This window comes from Pieris napi, chromosome 14 (genome assembly GCF_905475465.1).
Source record: "Pieris napi chromosome 14, ilPieNapi1.2, whole genome shotgun sequence".
Classification (NCBI taxonomy): Eukaryota; Metazoa; Arthropoda; class Insecta; order Lepidoptera; family Pieridae; genus Pieris; species Pieris napi.
Genome location: NC_062247.1, coordinates 7,555,759 through 7,571,870, shown reverse-complemented (window position 1 = coordinate 7,571,870; position 16,112 = coordinate 7,555,759). Strand labels below are relative to the sequence as shown.

The following is a 16,112-nucleotide window of genomic DNA, read 5'->3' as shown; positions in this document are numbered from 1 at the left end:
ATTTTGACTTTGATTCCTAGGATCCGTCCTTGATCGCGACTCAGGATTTTGCTATTATCTTTCGTTTATGGTTACGGACTTTAAAGAAAATTGCAGACATCACCAATATAATATATTGGTACGAAGGGAATAAAAACTTAGAAAAACTAGTTCTGACTACAGTTTTGATGTAACTGTCATCGCATTGTTTATGTACTATTTGTTATTGTATCTGTACATATTTGTTGACAATGAATGAGCAATTTATTCAAGCAATAATAGCACGGAAATTTTCTCTTAGATTTTCATATAAGCAATGGAGCGTATAATAAAAAGGTAATATAAATTTTGGAAGGTGTAATTACAACAGCTTAGCTAGGAACCTACTGTCGTCTGTCCGTGGTTACTTAATGGTGGAATCTCAGACATATCCTTTTCATTTTGAATTGATTGATTCACATATATATTATTTTCAGTGAACCGGAATCATCACGGCGTATTCAATTACTAATGATACTCAACATTTTGGGGGTGATATGTTGCTTCGTCATGGGCATCATCATGTTACTATGGGCATTTAGTGAGTAGCCTTGACACTTCATTTTACCTTAAAATATTACTTACCGATTATCTTCCTACGACATCCGAAATTACTATGGTTTCAATTATCTCGCGAGTGGGCGAGTCGCTGCTTATTCAATAGCCACGTAAATTTTCAATTGACGGAACAATTCGTAACAAAGCGTCGATTCCAATAATAGTAATTCATCGAAAAATACAATTTTTATATATCCAATTTTAGATAAAATGCAGACGTTCCCGTGCGTAGGTTGCTCTATCAGTAGATTTCCTTTGCACAATAGGTACCTAACGTTAAAGTAAGAGGTAAATACGCCCACAGTATGATTTTCACTCATAAAATTATTTTGTAGTTGTATTTGAATATATATTCTTCTGTAAGGACGAAGACACATAGTTTACATATCCTACTAGGGCCTAACTCAATTTTTGGGTAAAGTGAGATATCATGTACCTACTAAATGCACTAACTGAAATACTCCAGCTTCGCTGAGAGAGAAAGAGAAAGGATAATAATAAGCGTATTTCTCACACCACTGCCGCGCATTTCTCGATCTGCTACAAGTTACTAATCAGTAAAGTGTCCAATGTCCATACTTAAAGAAGTTAACAAACATTGCGCAATTTGCATTAATGGCATTACAAACCCGAATATGAATGACAAAGGAACCGATGAGTTCCGTTACAACCGTTTAGAATTGTAAAGAACAATTCTTATTTGATTCGATATTATACGAAATGTAGTTAATTTGTAGGTCTTATATGTAATACATCTCTATATTGCTAAAAACTAGTCATTACAAGGAAATTTTGACCTTTCAAACCTCTGGCTGCGCGAAGACTGCGAATACCATCCGCGATGCTACGCGTAGCTGTATAGGTCCCATAGCGAAAACATCCAAATAACTTCAGATTCCCTCGCTGAAATAATGATACTTGGCGATTTTAACGCCCACCATGCCGATGATAATCATTATTAACACACTAGCAGCTTAATAATCTGATACGCGCGATTTTGAGATTCAACCTAGTTTGAAAAGAGTTCAAAGATGGTGCACTAATTACACTTTCCGGAAGCCTATTCCAGCCGGCCACTACTCGGTTTGGGAGAAAGTTGATAACAGTAGTCAGACTGGTCGATGAACCTGCCTTTAAGTTGGAGGAGCACATGTATTTTAATACTCCAAGAAACTATCGTAAATTTAAATTTTCTATCAAGTCTGTCACCCACGGACACCTGCAACACCGCACGTCACGCAATTTTTGGAGATTATTGACCCCCCAAGTAACGTTTTTCTGTACCCCAATAGTAAAACGTTTCGGGACCACCCAGTGACTCTGTGAAGCCCCCCCCTCCCAAAATTCGTTACGTAATACTTGAACGCTTCCTGAGCGGCTAAATCGGTTTTGTAACAAAATATTTTATTCTGCTAACTGGTCCATGTCGAAATAATTTGTTTTTTTACAGATATAATTTTCCCCGGTCCCAATATCGCACCCCAAATAACCAACTACCTAACGTATGTAAGATATAACTCATCAATACGAAGTCGTTATTCACTATTTAGCCTTATATAATAATGTGTCTGTATGTGCGATGAAGATAATATAAGAAATACAATAAATGTGTAATCAAAAGAATACGATTATTAGTTTGGCGGCTAAGTTAGTGAATCATAACCCTAAGGAGGTGCGTTCGACTTCGGAAAACCAATTGATTCTCTATCTGTGCTACAATCATCGCATTAGCCATGCACACAAACACAAGTTAAGAAAAAAAATTAAATCTCTTTACATGAGTATACATTCCCCATTTAATATACTTGAACATTTGGCTAAGCAGGTGGTGCCACATTAAGTGTAGTATTTACGAGTTTGACAACAGCTTAGCGCTATAATAGACTGCGTCAAATAGTTGTATAAATATTGGTACAACGCGTTACCACCAGAGGCGCTGTAAATCTTTCATACTAATATGATTTGTATGATAGATTTTAATAGAAAGAAAGTCCATGGGTGCACAGCCGTGGCTCGAACGTACGACCTCAGGGATGAGAGGACCACCCTAAAGCCAACACCGCCCACTATAAATATTTAAATAAAATAACAATCCTCTGATCCTATGACTTTATTCAATTAAAAACATATTACAATGCGTTAACGCCGGCCGTGCTAAAGAATAATTTAACATTCTCTTACTTCTAATAAGGCTACCCTTAAAACCTATATTATCATTTCGTAATTATTGCTTTCATTTCGCTAAGCTTGGCAAAAGTCGTAAAAAATGCCTTTCCTATCATGCCTAGTGCGTGTTCAAATCGAATGAAACGTAAATATCGAAAACTATAATTATTGTGATTTATAGCTCTTTAAACTTTTAGGGATTCAAACACGTCTAATTTTTACATTTTGATATTTACGTTAGAAATATAATAATAGCTACCTAAGGATGTGACTTCATTTCTTGTTTAAACAATGATTAAAACAAACTTGCGGGATTTTTTGGTTGATAATAAAAAAGCAGTACGTTTCATTCGAATTGCACACATACTAGAGTTAACAATTATAACAAGGCTGAATGAACGCCCAGTTTCTATATCCAATTTACCAAACATATTTTTAACGACTCGTAGATTTAAGAGCCGTTTATACAAATACATTGTATTTTGGATATGGATCCCGGGAATATAAAATAAATAATAATTGACGAAACATTTTAACAAGTGAACAATATTTTTCATTCTACCCGACTTTTTGCCAAGCTATAAATACTAATAGCTATAGCTTATAACTGTAATTTATAAAATGCGAACAACAAAAATATAAAATTTCACTTATAATTCAAAATAAATAGATAAAATAATAAACATTTTGGCGATTAAATTATAAAAATACCATATGAGTATAAGACTACAATTTCTAATGATATGATAGTATAAATTTTTCACTGGTTCCAGCCAGTTTCAGGCTCCGTTCATAAAAATAACAAAGTCATTGTAATAAATCAGTCAAGATATAAAAAATAATAATTCATTTGTAAATATTTTTTTCTGAATTCAATAAGAAATAATCCCATTATGATAGACAAACAAAATCTGTGCTTTTAACCCAATAAACCAAGAGTGTAAAAACATATAGCACTATATTTTCGGTACAAAATAAAGTTCATGAAACCAAAATAAAGTAAGTCATAGCCACTTGTCTCATATCTTAAAGCTAGTCTATACCAACCGTTTTTCTATTACTACGCAATTCCTTCTAATCAACAATTTCCTATGTAGTGTAATTGTGCGTGTTGCCATGCGACATTTACGATGCCCTTTGACATTCGCCAAGTCATCTGGCATTTAACATACTATATGTAGTGTGCCTAGGACTCCCAACAGGCAGCATTATTTTAAAAAATCTACGTCAAACACAAATAATTTAAAATTTCTTATAACACATTAACTCTTTACTCGTAAAAAAAGTTGGGAACCCTAATTATGCCAGGCTTTGGCATTTGCAATTTTTATGATACAGAGCCAACAAGTACCCTAGTCATGCAGTATATTAAATATTTATGTACATATGCATGTATGATAATATTGTCAAATCTATCAGGAAGCTTGTCATCTTAAAACATAGTAATTGATGCGTATTGACTTAATTGAGTTCAACAGTAGCATAATATTATTATTGCTTTATGTACAAAATTTGGTGATACAATAAAGTATCATGCAAAAAATTAAAACGAACGAACGAACCAATCTGAAAGATTTCTCCTAATTAAAAGATAATTGTACAATACTTAAATGCCCGAGGCAAATTTATTTAGTGAGAGTTGATAAAGAATGAAATTTGATCATTGAGTGTTGTGAAATTCACTTTAAATGTGGTACAATGTGTCCCCCGTTATTCGTTTAACGTTTTATTCGATATCAACTCACGCTAGGCGTTTCTCACAAGAGTATATTATTAAACAATGTTAGAGAGTAATAAAGTGACTTATAATAGTAAATTATTAAAAGTAACATCTAAAGAAAACGTGTACTTTAAGTATCATTAAAACTAACATTTGAATTTTTGAATACCATGTTCTTAAATTTATTAAAATCGTATTTTAGAATATATTTTGCAACTTTACAAGCTTTATTACTAGTGCAATATGACCGTTTTCAGACAAATTGACCATAATTATTGTGAGTAGTACCTAATTATTAAAATAATTTGTAAATCTAAGCAAAGACACACCATTGTGTTGCCAATTTAAAATTACAATTAACGATATTAAATATTTTGGTGTTATAATGTAGGAACTAGATATGAAGAAAGATGGCATCCCCAAATTAGACAGACAGCTTTTGTTTAGGTATTTTTCGTATAACCTAAATTATTGTTCAGTGTACGCCTGTTTTAAACAGTAATCCGCCATCTTTCTTTAGCTGTCAAAACCACCAATCTGCCATTTTGAATGTATGTAGTTGCATTTATAAGCGGTTATTCACAAGTTTATTGTTTATCATCATACTTCTCTACCAATTAATATTTTGTTCGATGGACAGTTGTGACATAAGTCTAAGTTTTTGCGAATACTTTCACGCTACAAATAACGTCTAAATTTACAATATATCTTACCAAAATGATGTTTAAACTTAAACTACAGCCAAATTATGATGATACCCAGACTTAATACGGCCTTTAATAATTCTGATGTATTGTTGTGTCTAAAATATACCACATACTAAAAAACTAAATCAGTATGACACTGACACAAATATTGAATTGTCAAAATGTCAATGTAATTCTGATAAAATTAATATAGTAAAGAAAATGGCGTGCTGAGTCGCTTGTCTATTGAATTACCATTATGTCATTTTTTTTTTTGAGAAAACCTAGGACGAGGCTTATGGACTTTGCCCTAGCCGAACGTTAATTTTGATTAGTTTTGTAGTATCATACAGATATAGTTATTAAATTGTTCGTTTTAAGGGTATCATCGTAATCGACTACATATATCACTGGATACGTATACGCTTATAGGCGATATTAATTTATCGATATGATATCTGAGCACTTATGATTTGAGAGATGCTTTTTATAAAAACGAACGCATTCACCGAAAGCAAGTTTTCGTTCAACGTATAAACAATTTTAATAGATTAAATTAACAACGTAATGCTTTCTTTTTATAACAGCGTGAACCATTTGACAGAAAGTGACGAAAGAGTATTTTATCTAAAACCGAGATTTTATAAGAGAATAAAACTTTATATATATATATATATAATAAAGTTTCTGACAAGTACTATAGATACGCGGTGGCCATATATTGGTGACACCGCGAAATTTTATCAATATTTTTTAGGAATATAAATTCTGCCATATTTTTGTCCAATCGATTCAGATATAATAGTAAACCTCTTTTTTGCATTAATATAGAGAGATCTTTCAGTAATTCTCTTTAAAACAAAACAATTAACGGTACTCAATTTCTTGCTTTCGGTGACACGTCCCTGTCAACGAAACGTAACCTGTCAATTCCTTCCAAATTCTTATTTTCAGCAAAAGCTTCAACAGAATGTTACCTAATAGCACCTACTGCAAATTGATTTATTTTTAGTTCAGCAGGAACAGTTTTACGCAATTTCTGGACGGAGATTACATTTACATAAGTCCCCTTCCAAATTTAAAAAGGCATCGTTAATTGCTTGTAAAAATTCATTTGTATACAATCGCTTTTTAATCTGTGACTAGCAAGAACCAATGATTTTGTTTTGCGCTTCAATACTTTATATACTAGTTAAGGTCTGGAATGTCTTAGTGTACCATTTTAGGAGACGTTCTATAAACCTTAAACACTTCTTTTATTCACTAGAAGTAAAATATATGATTCCTATAGCGGCCATGATAACAAAGCAGTTGAGGATTGATAGTGAAAGAGCTTTACCGCGCATTATTCATTTAAAAAAAAATGTTTCTACTTTTGACACACTCAATGAACGTTATTAAGTATCGAGAATGTCCAATCTGTCAAAATTCAACACGTTTTTGACATACTTGAGGATGAATCTTCCCTAAGGCTATATCAACTGTGTAATAATTTTACTATCCTCAAATTCGATAGTTCAAAAGGTTGAGCAAAAGGTGACGCATGGTCACTTGACCATTTCAAATGTATGGAAGCGCAAGACAAAAGCCCCGGTCCATAGATAAAACAATATATCCGCATAGTCATTTAAATAAGATATGATATGCATGACTTGTGACAGTTATTTTCCTTCTTATAGTACAGTTGCCGTCGAGTATTTGGTATTCAGTCAAAATTTATGTATGTCGATCTAATATATCTAAACTACAATAAAACACCTACATTGGAAGCATTAATATTCAATTCCGTGAGTGCTAAAATTATTTGTAGACTAAGCCTTAAACATTAACCAAAGTACTCTGGCGACATTTATACGAGGCACAAATATTGTTGTCTTAATTAATAAACGGCATCTATTATTATCTATAATCTCAATAAACGTAAAAACTGATAGAATAAAACGATTCAAGACAATTTCAATTATTGCACGAGCTGAAATATTAAAATTTATATTTATAATCTGTTGCTGTCACTTTTGACAATTGACATTATCGCCAGTGTACTTCAGCTTTGAGAGGTGAAAATTGCTAAACTAACCGTCTACACTATCAAGCAATTTTACCCCTACATGGTCCATCTTTTACGTTTTGATATTCAACACCTATGGTGTTTCACACAACCAGAACTTTAATTTGTTCGTTACCATTAAATAAACTATAAAATAACTACCCTAATTGGACATTAGCCCTTAAAGTGTGATGTATATGACTAAATGTTCGGCAATGATTGTGTATAATTGCAATGGCAGTAGCCGTATAAGGCAACTCAGTACCCGCTGTGAATATTGATCTTATAAATGACAGCAAATATAATAATATAACCTAAAGAATTGTCATTCGTCTATATTTAAGATTTAAATTATAAACAAGAAAATAACAAACTTAATACCAGTTGCCACTTTTACCTTATGGCAATTAATTTTCAGTCCATTTCACGAAATACAAAAATTTCAAATTGAGTATTTATACGATATAATCAGAAATAACGCTAATAAATCGAAAATATTTTTAAGTTAACTAAATCTTTGTTCATGACGGCACTATACAGTTAATAGAAATTTAAATATGACTTCACAGCGGCTATCAAATTTCTCTTACATAAAATTATAACGCTTTAAGTCCACGTGCGTATTATTATCGTGTGAAAAGGCACTAATATTAGTTAATACAGGAATGAAGAACCATATTTCGTATATATAGTTTTAAGCACAAAAGATGCGTGGTGTTTCTCTTAATTACATTTTAATTAAAAAATGCTATGGTTTTTTTATATGCGCTTTTGTTTTATATCGTCATTACAATTGACCAATTATCCAAACCAACCTTTTGGTGTAAAAATCCGTTAAAATGTTTCCAATGAAAATGATAACTCACAGAAATAATACTGATATGATTCGAATACCTTAAGTGGAATGAAGGAAGTCCTCAGTGAAGAAATCAAACCTGAAAAACATAAAATACTAATGAGAAATTGGAGACAATTTATAAATGCTAAACGCTTCAATCTTAGGTACTTTTGAATCCATTTATCGAGAAAGGATGTATGTAAATCATATGTTCATCTCTTTCTCTGAAATTGTCATGACGCTGTGTTGAAGAGAGTCACAGTTTCAGCAATCTTTTTAGTTATAAAAGATGTTTAAGTATTGTTTTATTAATTTGTCTTAAATTTGCATATGTCCTTGTATAAGAGCATTTCTAGCCCTACTTAGATTTTGAAAGTGTTTTTGTTTACGACATTTTATTGAATGATAAGCCGCTTTTGGCAAGATAGCGTTATAACGCTTATCATCGTGTATGACATTATTTGATAAATATCAATTTAATATCTTAATATATAAAACGAAGCCGGGTTTGTTCACACTTATACATCGAGAACGGTTGGACTGATTTTCATAGTTTGATTTGTTGTATCTGCGGCGCCCGAATAGAATAATACAAAAATAAAGAGAAACTAGTACAATACAAAATGTTCATGGGTTTCGTAAGTGTCAAACATTTAATGTTCACCCTCTCCTCAAATTGAAGCACGTATTTAAATAAAGTTTGTAACGTAGTGTACTGCAATTCAGTGACAGAAGTGAACTTAATATTTATTTTGTATATACTATGAGTATTACAGTCAAAATCTGTTATAACGACATCGAAGGGACTACTCATATTTGGTCGTAAAAACCGATAGTCGTAACGGCCGATGACGTTGTTATTAAAAACCTAATACAATAGAATTCAGCCGGGACCTTTGATTTTGGTCAATGTAACCGGTATGTTGTTCTAAACGATGTCGTCGTAAACGGTTTTGATTGTACTTCCATAAATTCATAAATAAAGTTCAACTAATCTGTAACATGACATTCGTTAATTGTTAGGCGGTACGAAGTTCGCCGGGCAGTTAATCAAATTTATACAACGCATAATTCAAGTAATAATGAAACAGTCTTGCCAATAATAATTATGTTACTGATTAAAAATATTTTTTAATTGCTTATTATCTATGTCAGAATTACTATTAAAATATATGATTATTCTCAGAAAGTGACCGCAAGTTTATTTATTAGCCAGTCTTCTCGATCGTTCTACAACCATGATTTGAGAACTGGCAGTAAATATAAATTTAGAAACATTTTTTATATTGACAATCATGTGACATGTGACAAATATAATGATTTCAACCAATATTTCGCTTTGTTACCGAGCAATTGACTTGATCGTATGGTGAAGGATAGCATCGTGAGGGACCGGCAACTAGGGTAAGATTCGGAAGAGATTAAGGGATAAATATGAATCATCTTTTGACCAACAGGAGTCATACTTCTCGACTCTGAAAGATCTCTTAGACTCAATATTCGTTCAGAAGAAGTGAGTTCAAATTCATATAATACTAACCTTAAAAGAATGGTTCGCGTTTATCACCTCTACATCAATGAAAATGTTACTGCATCAATGTGTAATTTGCCAAGGGATTAAAGTCCTTACTGATCATATGCGTTGCATTGTGCACCAGCTTGTATCCCCAAAGGTCTAACGCTTCTTTGCATACCAACTGAAAATGGAAATTATACTTTATTAACTAAAGCCGTCAATAAAATGTCACGTGCATACAAATTGTGAGCAGTTTTGGCATGAGAGAGCACCTGTCAAACTAGAGATGCCAACTACATTCTATGTGGGCAATTAACACTCATATGGTGAAGGAAAACGTTAGGAAACCGGCATGTCTCATGACCTGACGTCAAGCACAGAAAGCTCTGATCGCGTGACGGGATGCGAACAAGGCTACGCTGATACCGTGTCATGATAGCTATTGCTGGTGGCGACGTGGGGTTTTAGTGGGTATGCACAGCAGCGAGTCCCACATAAAGCTTCACCACGAGGCAACCGTGCTGCGGGAAGGTATGCGTAACTCATTTCCCCACGAAAAGGCACAGATCACTTACTTGCCTAATTAAAAATAAATTATCACGCAACATACTAGTCTAGTGGCGTTATTGATGCATTCTATAGGTTTTATATTTTTTAAATTTATTAATTGCTTAAAGATGTGATGCCTAATGCAAGATAAAAGCTCAGCGATTTAAAAAACTCTTCTCGTCCGTTCTACGCATTTGAGAACTGGCAGTAGATGTAAATTTAGAACCATTATTTTTTTGATGACGTTTATAAGTGTAAATTAAGTTACCTATATGAATAAATGATATTTAATAATAATCATGTTAGTTAGGCTTGCCGAGCCTTTGCCACATGTGAGATTTTCGATTCTGAATTTTAACCTTCAATCTCTGTAACTAGCTTTGATAGCCAATAGATCCTTAATAAAAATAATTAAATTACGTGGTTTGTCGTTGTTGTCTTTAAAACAATGTACTGTACATTAGTCAATTCATTAATACGTGCATGTTTAGCGATATAACTTGTTCCTAATGAAAAGATGTTCCTAATTTCCAAAACATCAGTTAACAACTGTGGCATTCACACTGCTATACGTATTCGATTACTAAGGTCCGAGATAATACATGTATACATATTATCTTAATAACAATTACATGTAAGGAAATACTTACAGATAACAAATCAGATCAGATTAACAAATGCACTTATTGTTAAATGATAAAATTAATGACCGATACACGATAGATATCGCATCGTTGTACAAGGGACCAATTTGCGTTGTGGTCGAGATACTTCGCCTTCTCTTTTCAATGGTAAATTATCGAAATATTAATCATGATAGAGTGATCAATTCTCATAAAAAAAAAACTATTATTATATCTCGTATACATAATTTGTGTCGAATAAGAACTTTTATCTGTTGCATAGTTTATATTATTATATAACGCAAAATTAGTCTAATTGCGCAACCTCAGCCGTTATCTGTGAAATGGTATTTATTCTCTTTTATTTATTATTTGTATTTATTTTCTATGAAGAAAAGAGAATGAGTACTTCAGTTAAAACGGTGCAATTGGACTTATTTTTAATAAGTAACCGTTATATGTTTATATAAAGGAATTTATAACAAAACATACTTCGTTTTGAGCATGGAGTTGTTTCAAGGAAAAGAAAGTTATCTGTTTAAGAAACACGATAGAAACCTGTCTTCGCTGAATATTTTATTAGTCATATAATTTAAAAACTAAATAAGAATAGGAAATAAATTTAAATAAAACCCCACATACAACGCATAACATTACTCCCAAAACCACAACGGCCATTAAACTCCCAATACAACAAGCTAATTCAACAATTCACTGATATTAAATAATTAATTCACCTGTATATCCTCAACAAAGTTGTAATTTAAAACATTTCTCCATTTGAAAGGCACTTCGCGGGACACCCTGAACGTGGAACTGACACCAGACACTTCAACATTAGTATGTGAGAGAAGAAACTCTTCAACAGATGTTGTTGGACTGATTCCTAGGAACTTTAGAAGACTAGGCACGGTACTGTTTGGATCTAATGCTAACTCTTCATACCTCTGTACTCTGGAATAAACGTATTAGTTAATTAAATATTTATAACATTTACAGTACCAACAAGTAACAGTATTATTATACGAACTACCGTAATAACGGTATATTACATGCAGGTAAATTAACCTTAATTAATTTATTATATTTAATTCTGCGTTTCAGTACAAATATTGGTAATTAACCTACTTGGGAAGTTATCGGTTTCAATTTTTTAGTTAGAATTGGGAATATTTGCGCGTGGTGATATATTTATGCTTTCAAATACGTGTGCTAAATTTCGTGTAGCATGTATCTACAAATTTCTTGGAAACAAGTCATTTTAAGATGATCCTTTCTCTGGTGATGTTAAAATGGGGTATATTGCAACTCAAGGTATCACAATAGAGATAACGTAACGCACTATTATGTATCTTTATAATATTTTGATAGGCTTCTTCCTTCATCCTTTTATTGTGTAAAAAAAATATAGTCCAGTTTTCATAAAAATCGGTTTCAACAGCTTACCCAAACCACGCATTTCTGGACATGTATATTATTTTACTATATCGATAATGCTTCCCTTCAATTGATTTTAATTATCTTTATTTTAAAGGCCCCTTAAATAGATCGTCTGTAACGCGCGGAAGTGTTTCTTTTTTACGCATTTCTGGGCTATGAATTAATAATACTAATAACAGTAGTAAAACTTCTTTTTTTTAAATTGCACATTTGTCTAGTTACTTTAATCTAGTTTGTCTTTTATTTTTAATGTATTTTTATCATTGTAATGTTTCCCTGCATGATGCACATTGCACGTATTACGTTTTTGTATGTTGTGTGTTCTCGGTAAGTGATTATTTTTTCGTTAGTGTGCCTTTTAAAATAAATAAATTATTCTGTTGCAGAAAACCATTTATATAATTACACACATTTGAAACTGTGTTAATTTGTTCACAGTCCAATCCTGAATGTACAAACAAAAAAATATTGAGGTTTTATCCTATCGTATAGGAAATTATTTAACGTCAACACTTCAAATGTATATTCAAAATGAATTAATTGAATTCCCTAAAGTCAATCAAAAAATTATTATCTGAAGATGGCATGGATGGATACTTAAAGGATAAAATCTTAGATTTATCCTATTGAAGAAAATAATTAAAACCGCGGCATAACTGATACAAGGCCGCGTGAATAATTACAGTTATAAACTCTGCATAGAATTACTTGTTCTACTTTCTTTAATTGCACCCAGCGGCACAATTGGTTTACACTCTTCATGGAGTGTAGCTGCAATCTCAAATGCTTTGGAAAAATGCCAAGATTTCTTGCGCTTTTTAATCTTATGTTAGTAGTGGCAGAAAAAATGTTAAAAACATATTTTTGACAACACGGCTGTATTGTTTATAATAACTATCCCTAAATATACTCATTGATTATCCCTGAGCAAAAGTATGTAGCCTTCACTTTTTTATAACCAAGGTCTTTGTATATTATTATAGCATCAGAGATAATTCCAAAGTAATTTTTGCATTTCACTTTTTTGCCTAAATTTGTGCTCTTATTGTGCGCATGAATTTATTATACATTATTTACCCTTATTTTATTTCAGTAGATTCCAGTATTAGTAGCTAATAGCATACATTAATACTTCCAAATACCAAAATTTGAGTTTGAGAGAACTTAAGAAAGAGTAGTATTAACTTACATAATTCTGTCAGGATAAAGCTTAATTAACCGGCTAGCTGCAACATAATCACTGATCATATCAGCACATAACAACTCTGGTTTCCAACAATCAGGGGATGGTTGGCAAAAGTTACGGTGCTGTCTGGACTGCATCACTCCACGAGGATCTCGGATCAATAAGACCACTTTAATATTAAGCCTGAAATGTAATAATCTATTAGTAGCCAATAACAATAAAGTGTAAGGTATTTATCATCTCTCTACCACATGTAATAAATGAGCAACCCAGTTCAAGGTTTTTAAACATTGAATTAAATGACCTTTACAACAATTTAAAAAATGTTGATAGTTAATTACAATATTTATTTATAATTGGCATCAGCCCTGACCTTTTACATATGAGATACTTACTCTTTGTTCTCCAGTAACTGTTGTATAAGGTGTAACCTGACTCTAACTATTTTCATACTTTGAAAAGGAAAGAGTTTACAAAACTTTGAGGTGAAGTTAGCATCTAAACACAATTCCTTCCTATATTTACAGTGGTCCCACAATCTTGTATTATGACTGAATTGGTGTAAATGCGTTTTACCATACTCAAAATACTCATCCATACCATTATAATCACATTTTAACATTTTAGTGATTGTTTCTAAGGCTTTGTCTGAGTAAGGAGAACCTCTAATTTGTATAATTTCATAATTTAGAAGAGGTTCATAGTGATAGTAATTTCCAGGTACAGAATTAAGCACCTCCCCCAAAAATGTGGTACCTGATCGCCAAGTAGATATAATTATACTTCTTAAAGGTTGTCCACCGGACTCCATTATTAAGTCTTCAAGCTTTTTCACGCTCGAGACTGTAAAGTTATAGTTTTCTAATTCAATTTTAATTTTATATCGTGTTTTTTCCATGATTGTAGCAATATTCAGAGAGCTATCATCGGGATTAGTGGGAGTTTGTTGTGGTATATTAATTTCAATAATTCTGTGACTTTCAGGGGATGGACGGTAATAAGTATTATCTGTATACCGACTTCCAGCAAGAATTAATAGAACACTGAGCCCGAACGCGATACATATTGAGTAAAAGTTAACTCGACGCAACATTACTATTAAAAACAACGAAAATTATCACTGATAAACTTCACAAAGAATCATAAATATTTTTTTTATTTCGAGCACGCTAACTTGCACATAAAATCATTTTGTTAAAGTTTTATTGTTCATTTTGATCACGATATTCTTGCTTGGGCTTCCATAAAAACACCGCATTGCACCTCTAACGCCATAGGTATTTGCGTGAAATCTGAATTCTGAATGCCTTTGTCATTTTACATTTGAAGGATTTGAGATTTGATGTTGTGACGTTTGAGTACTATGTTGTCAGTTGTAGCCACCCAATACCCATGCACATGTCAGTCATTAATTTGCCAATGTCAAATGTCGCCTGTGACAGTTGTCAAGTATTCTTATAATCTGCTAAATGGCGCCAACTATGAATAATATAACCAACGTGTATGCAACAGTTTTAGTTTTTATTTATTAACAAATATTTAAAATTATGTAGCAATAGACTTCGTATATTTTATAAAAATGTTTTTTTTTTTCAAATAAATTGTTAAAAAAATGTTTTGCTAATATTTATTTGGAACTAAATATAAGTAACTTAATTTAGGAATGTAATAAAACACAAGTTATGCTTTAAATTGTTTGAGTTATGTTTAATTAAATGACTTTATACTTTATATCCCACAATATGCATCTTCCCTATAGTCTCACCCAGAAAGAACCACATTCCTACTTCTGTGCCCACCAAAAAGAGAAGCCATGCCTGTTTTACAGTGAGTTGCTTATAGGCTCCTGATCCAAAAAAATCTTTAACGAGTTTTACGTCATTTTTTATTTGCTGAAAAAGAACAATTCATGTTGAGTTTACTGACACAAATCTCCATTATTATTCCTCAAAAAAGAACCTCCGAAAAGCCACCCGTACCCCATTGCACGCCTATGCTCGCAGAGATTCATAAATAATATAGGTCCTACCGTAATTTCGTTATTGTTCGGAGGAGCCATTTCCAAACTATAAAATCCTTTAGCGACACGCAATTTACGCGCTAATTCTGACTTTGAAATATTTTCTGATATTTCTCTTATTTGTTTTAGTAAGTCTTCCTTACTTTTACGAAATGGCCCTAACAGGTCGGGGACTCCATGAACGGCGCCAAATTTAACTCGTTCTCCTAAAATTAATATAATAAACGTTTTGCAGAAAAGACATCTTCAATAAATAATTTTTATAAGAACCTTTACTTACGCAACAAGTTCGATGTGAATTCTAGGACGCTTGATTTGATAACCATTTTTTTTTTCAATTAAATAACTTGTAAGCAAATATTCCTATAATATTTGGTATTTTAGTTTTCGTTTTTAATGACATACAGTCATAGACAGGCATGGATAAAATAACAAAGAGATTTTTATATAATCTGCTATTACAACGCAACTGGATAAAATAATGAACAAAGTATTAAAACTATTAATGTTTTTTACATTGCGTTTTTCTGGGTCATGTCCGCTCTAATGCCTATAATAATTAATATACTTACTCAAAGTAATATCATCATCATAATATACTTATTCGCTTTTCAGTTATTTCTGAGATGTAGCAATGTTTCACATCCTTAATTGAAAAAAAACTTGCCCTAAGAATTCAAGATCTTGTTGTTAAAGAAACATTATTGAAATTACTTTTAATACTTCGACATAATAAAACATTTCA

The 16,112-nt window shown here is 32.2% G+C and overlaps 1 protein-coding gene and 1 long non-coding RNA gene across 2 annotated transcripts; one reads left to right on the top strand and one right to left on the bottom strand.

The window, feature by feature from the left end:
* The first annotated feature begins 206 nt into the window (after nt 1-206).
* On the top strand, nt 207-11,623 carry LOC125055913. The gene is made up of 3 exons (XR_007117969.1): nt 207-315; nt 456-559; nt 11,509-11,623. It is a non-coding gene; the product is annotated as an uncharacterized LOC125055913 (long non-coding RNA).
* Nucleotides 7,922-14,655, bottom strand: LOC125055912 (carbohydrate sulfotransferase 3-like). Its single transcript, XM_047658652.1, has 5 exons — nt 13,743-14,655; nt 13,351-13,530; nt 11,459-11,675; nt 9,574-9,730; nt 7,922-8,130 (listed from the first exon to the last, which is right to left on the bottom strand). The coding sequence occupies exons 1-4, from the start codon at nt 14,438-14,440 to the stop codon at nt 9,620-9,622; spliced, it is 1,206 nt and encodes a 401-aa protein (XP_047514608.1). The 5' UTR covers nt 14,441-14,655; the 3' UTR covers nt 7,922-8,130; nt 9,574-9,619.
* Between the last annotated feature and the right edge of the window lie 1,457 nt (nt 14,656-16,112).

Bases quoted from the DNA above. Each gene is read 5' to 3' on its own strand.
- LOC125055912 (XM_047658652.1), bottom strand. From the start codon at position 14,440: ATGTTGCGTCGAGTTAACTTTTACTCAATATGTATCGCGTTCGGGCTC. The intron at 13,531-13,742 runs GTAAGTATCTCA...ATTACATTTCAG, and splicing joins CAGTTACTGGAGAACAAAGA to GCTTAATATTAAAGTGGTCT. The intron at 9,731-11,458 runs GTGAATTAATTA...TTCCATTTTCAG, and splicing joins ACTTTGTTGAGGATATACAG to TTGGTATGCAAAGAAGCGTT.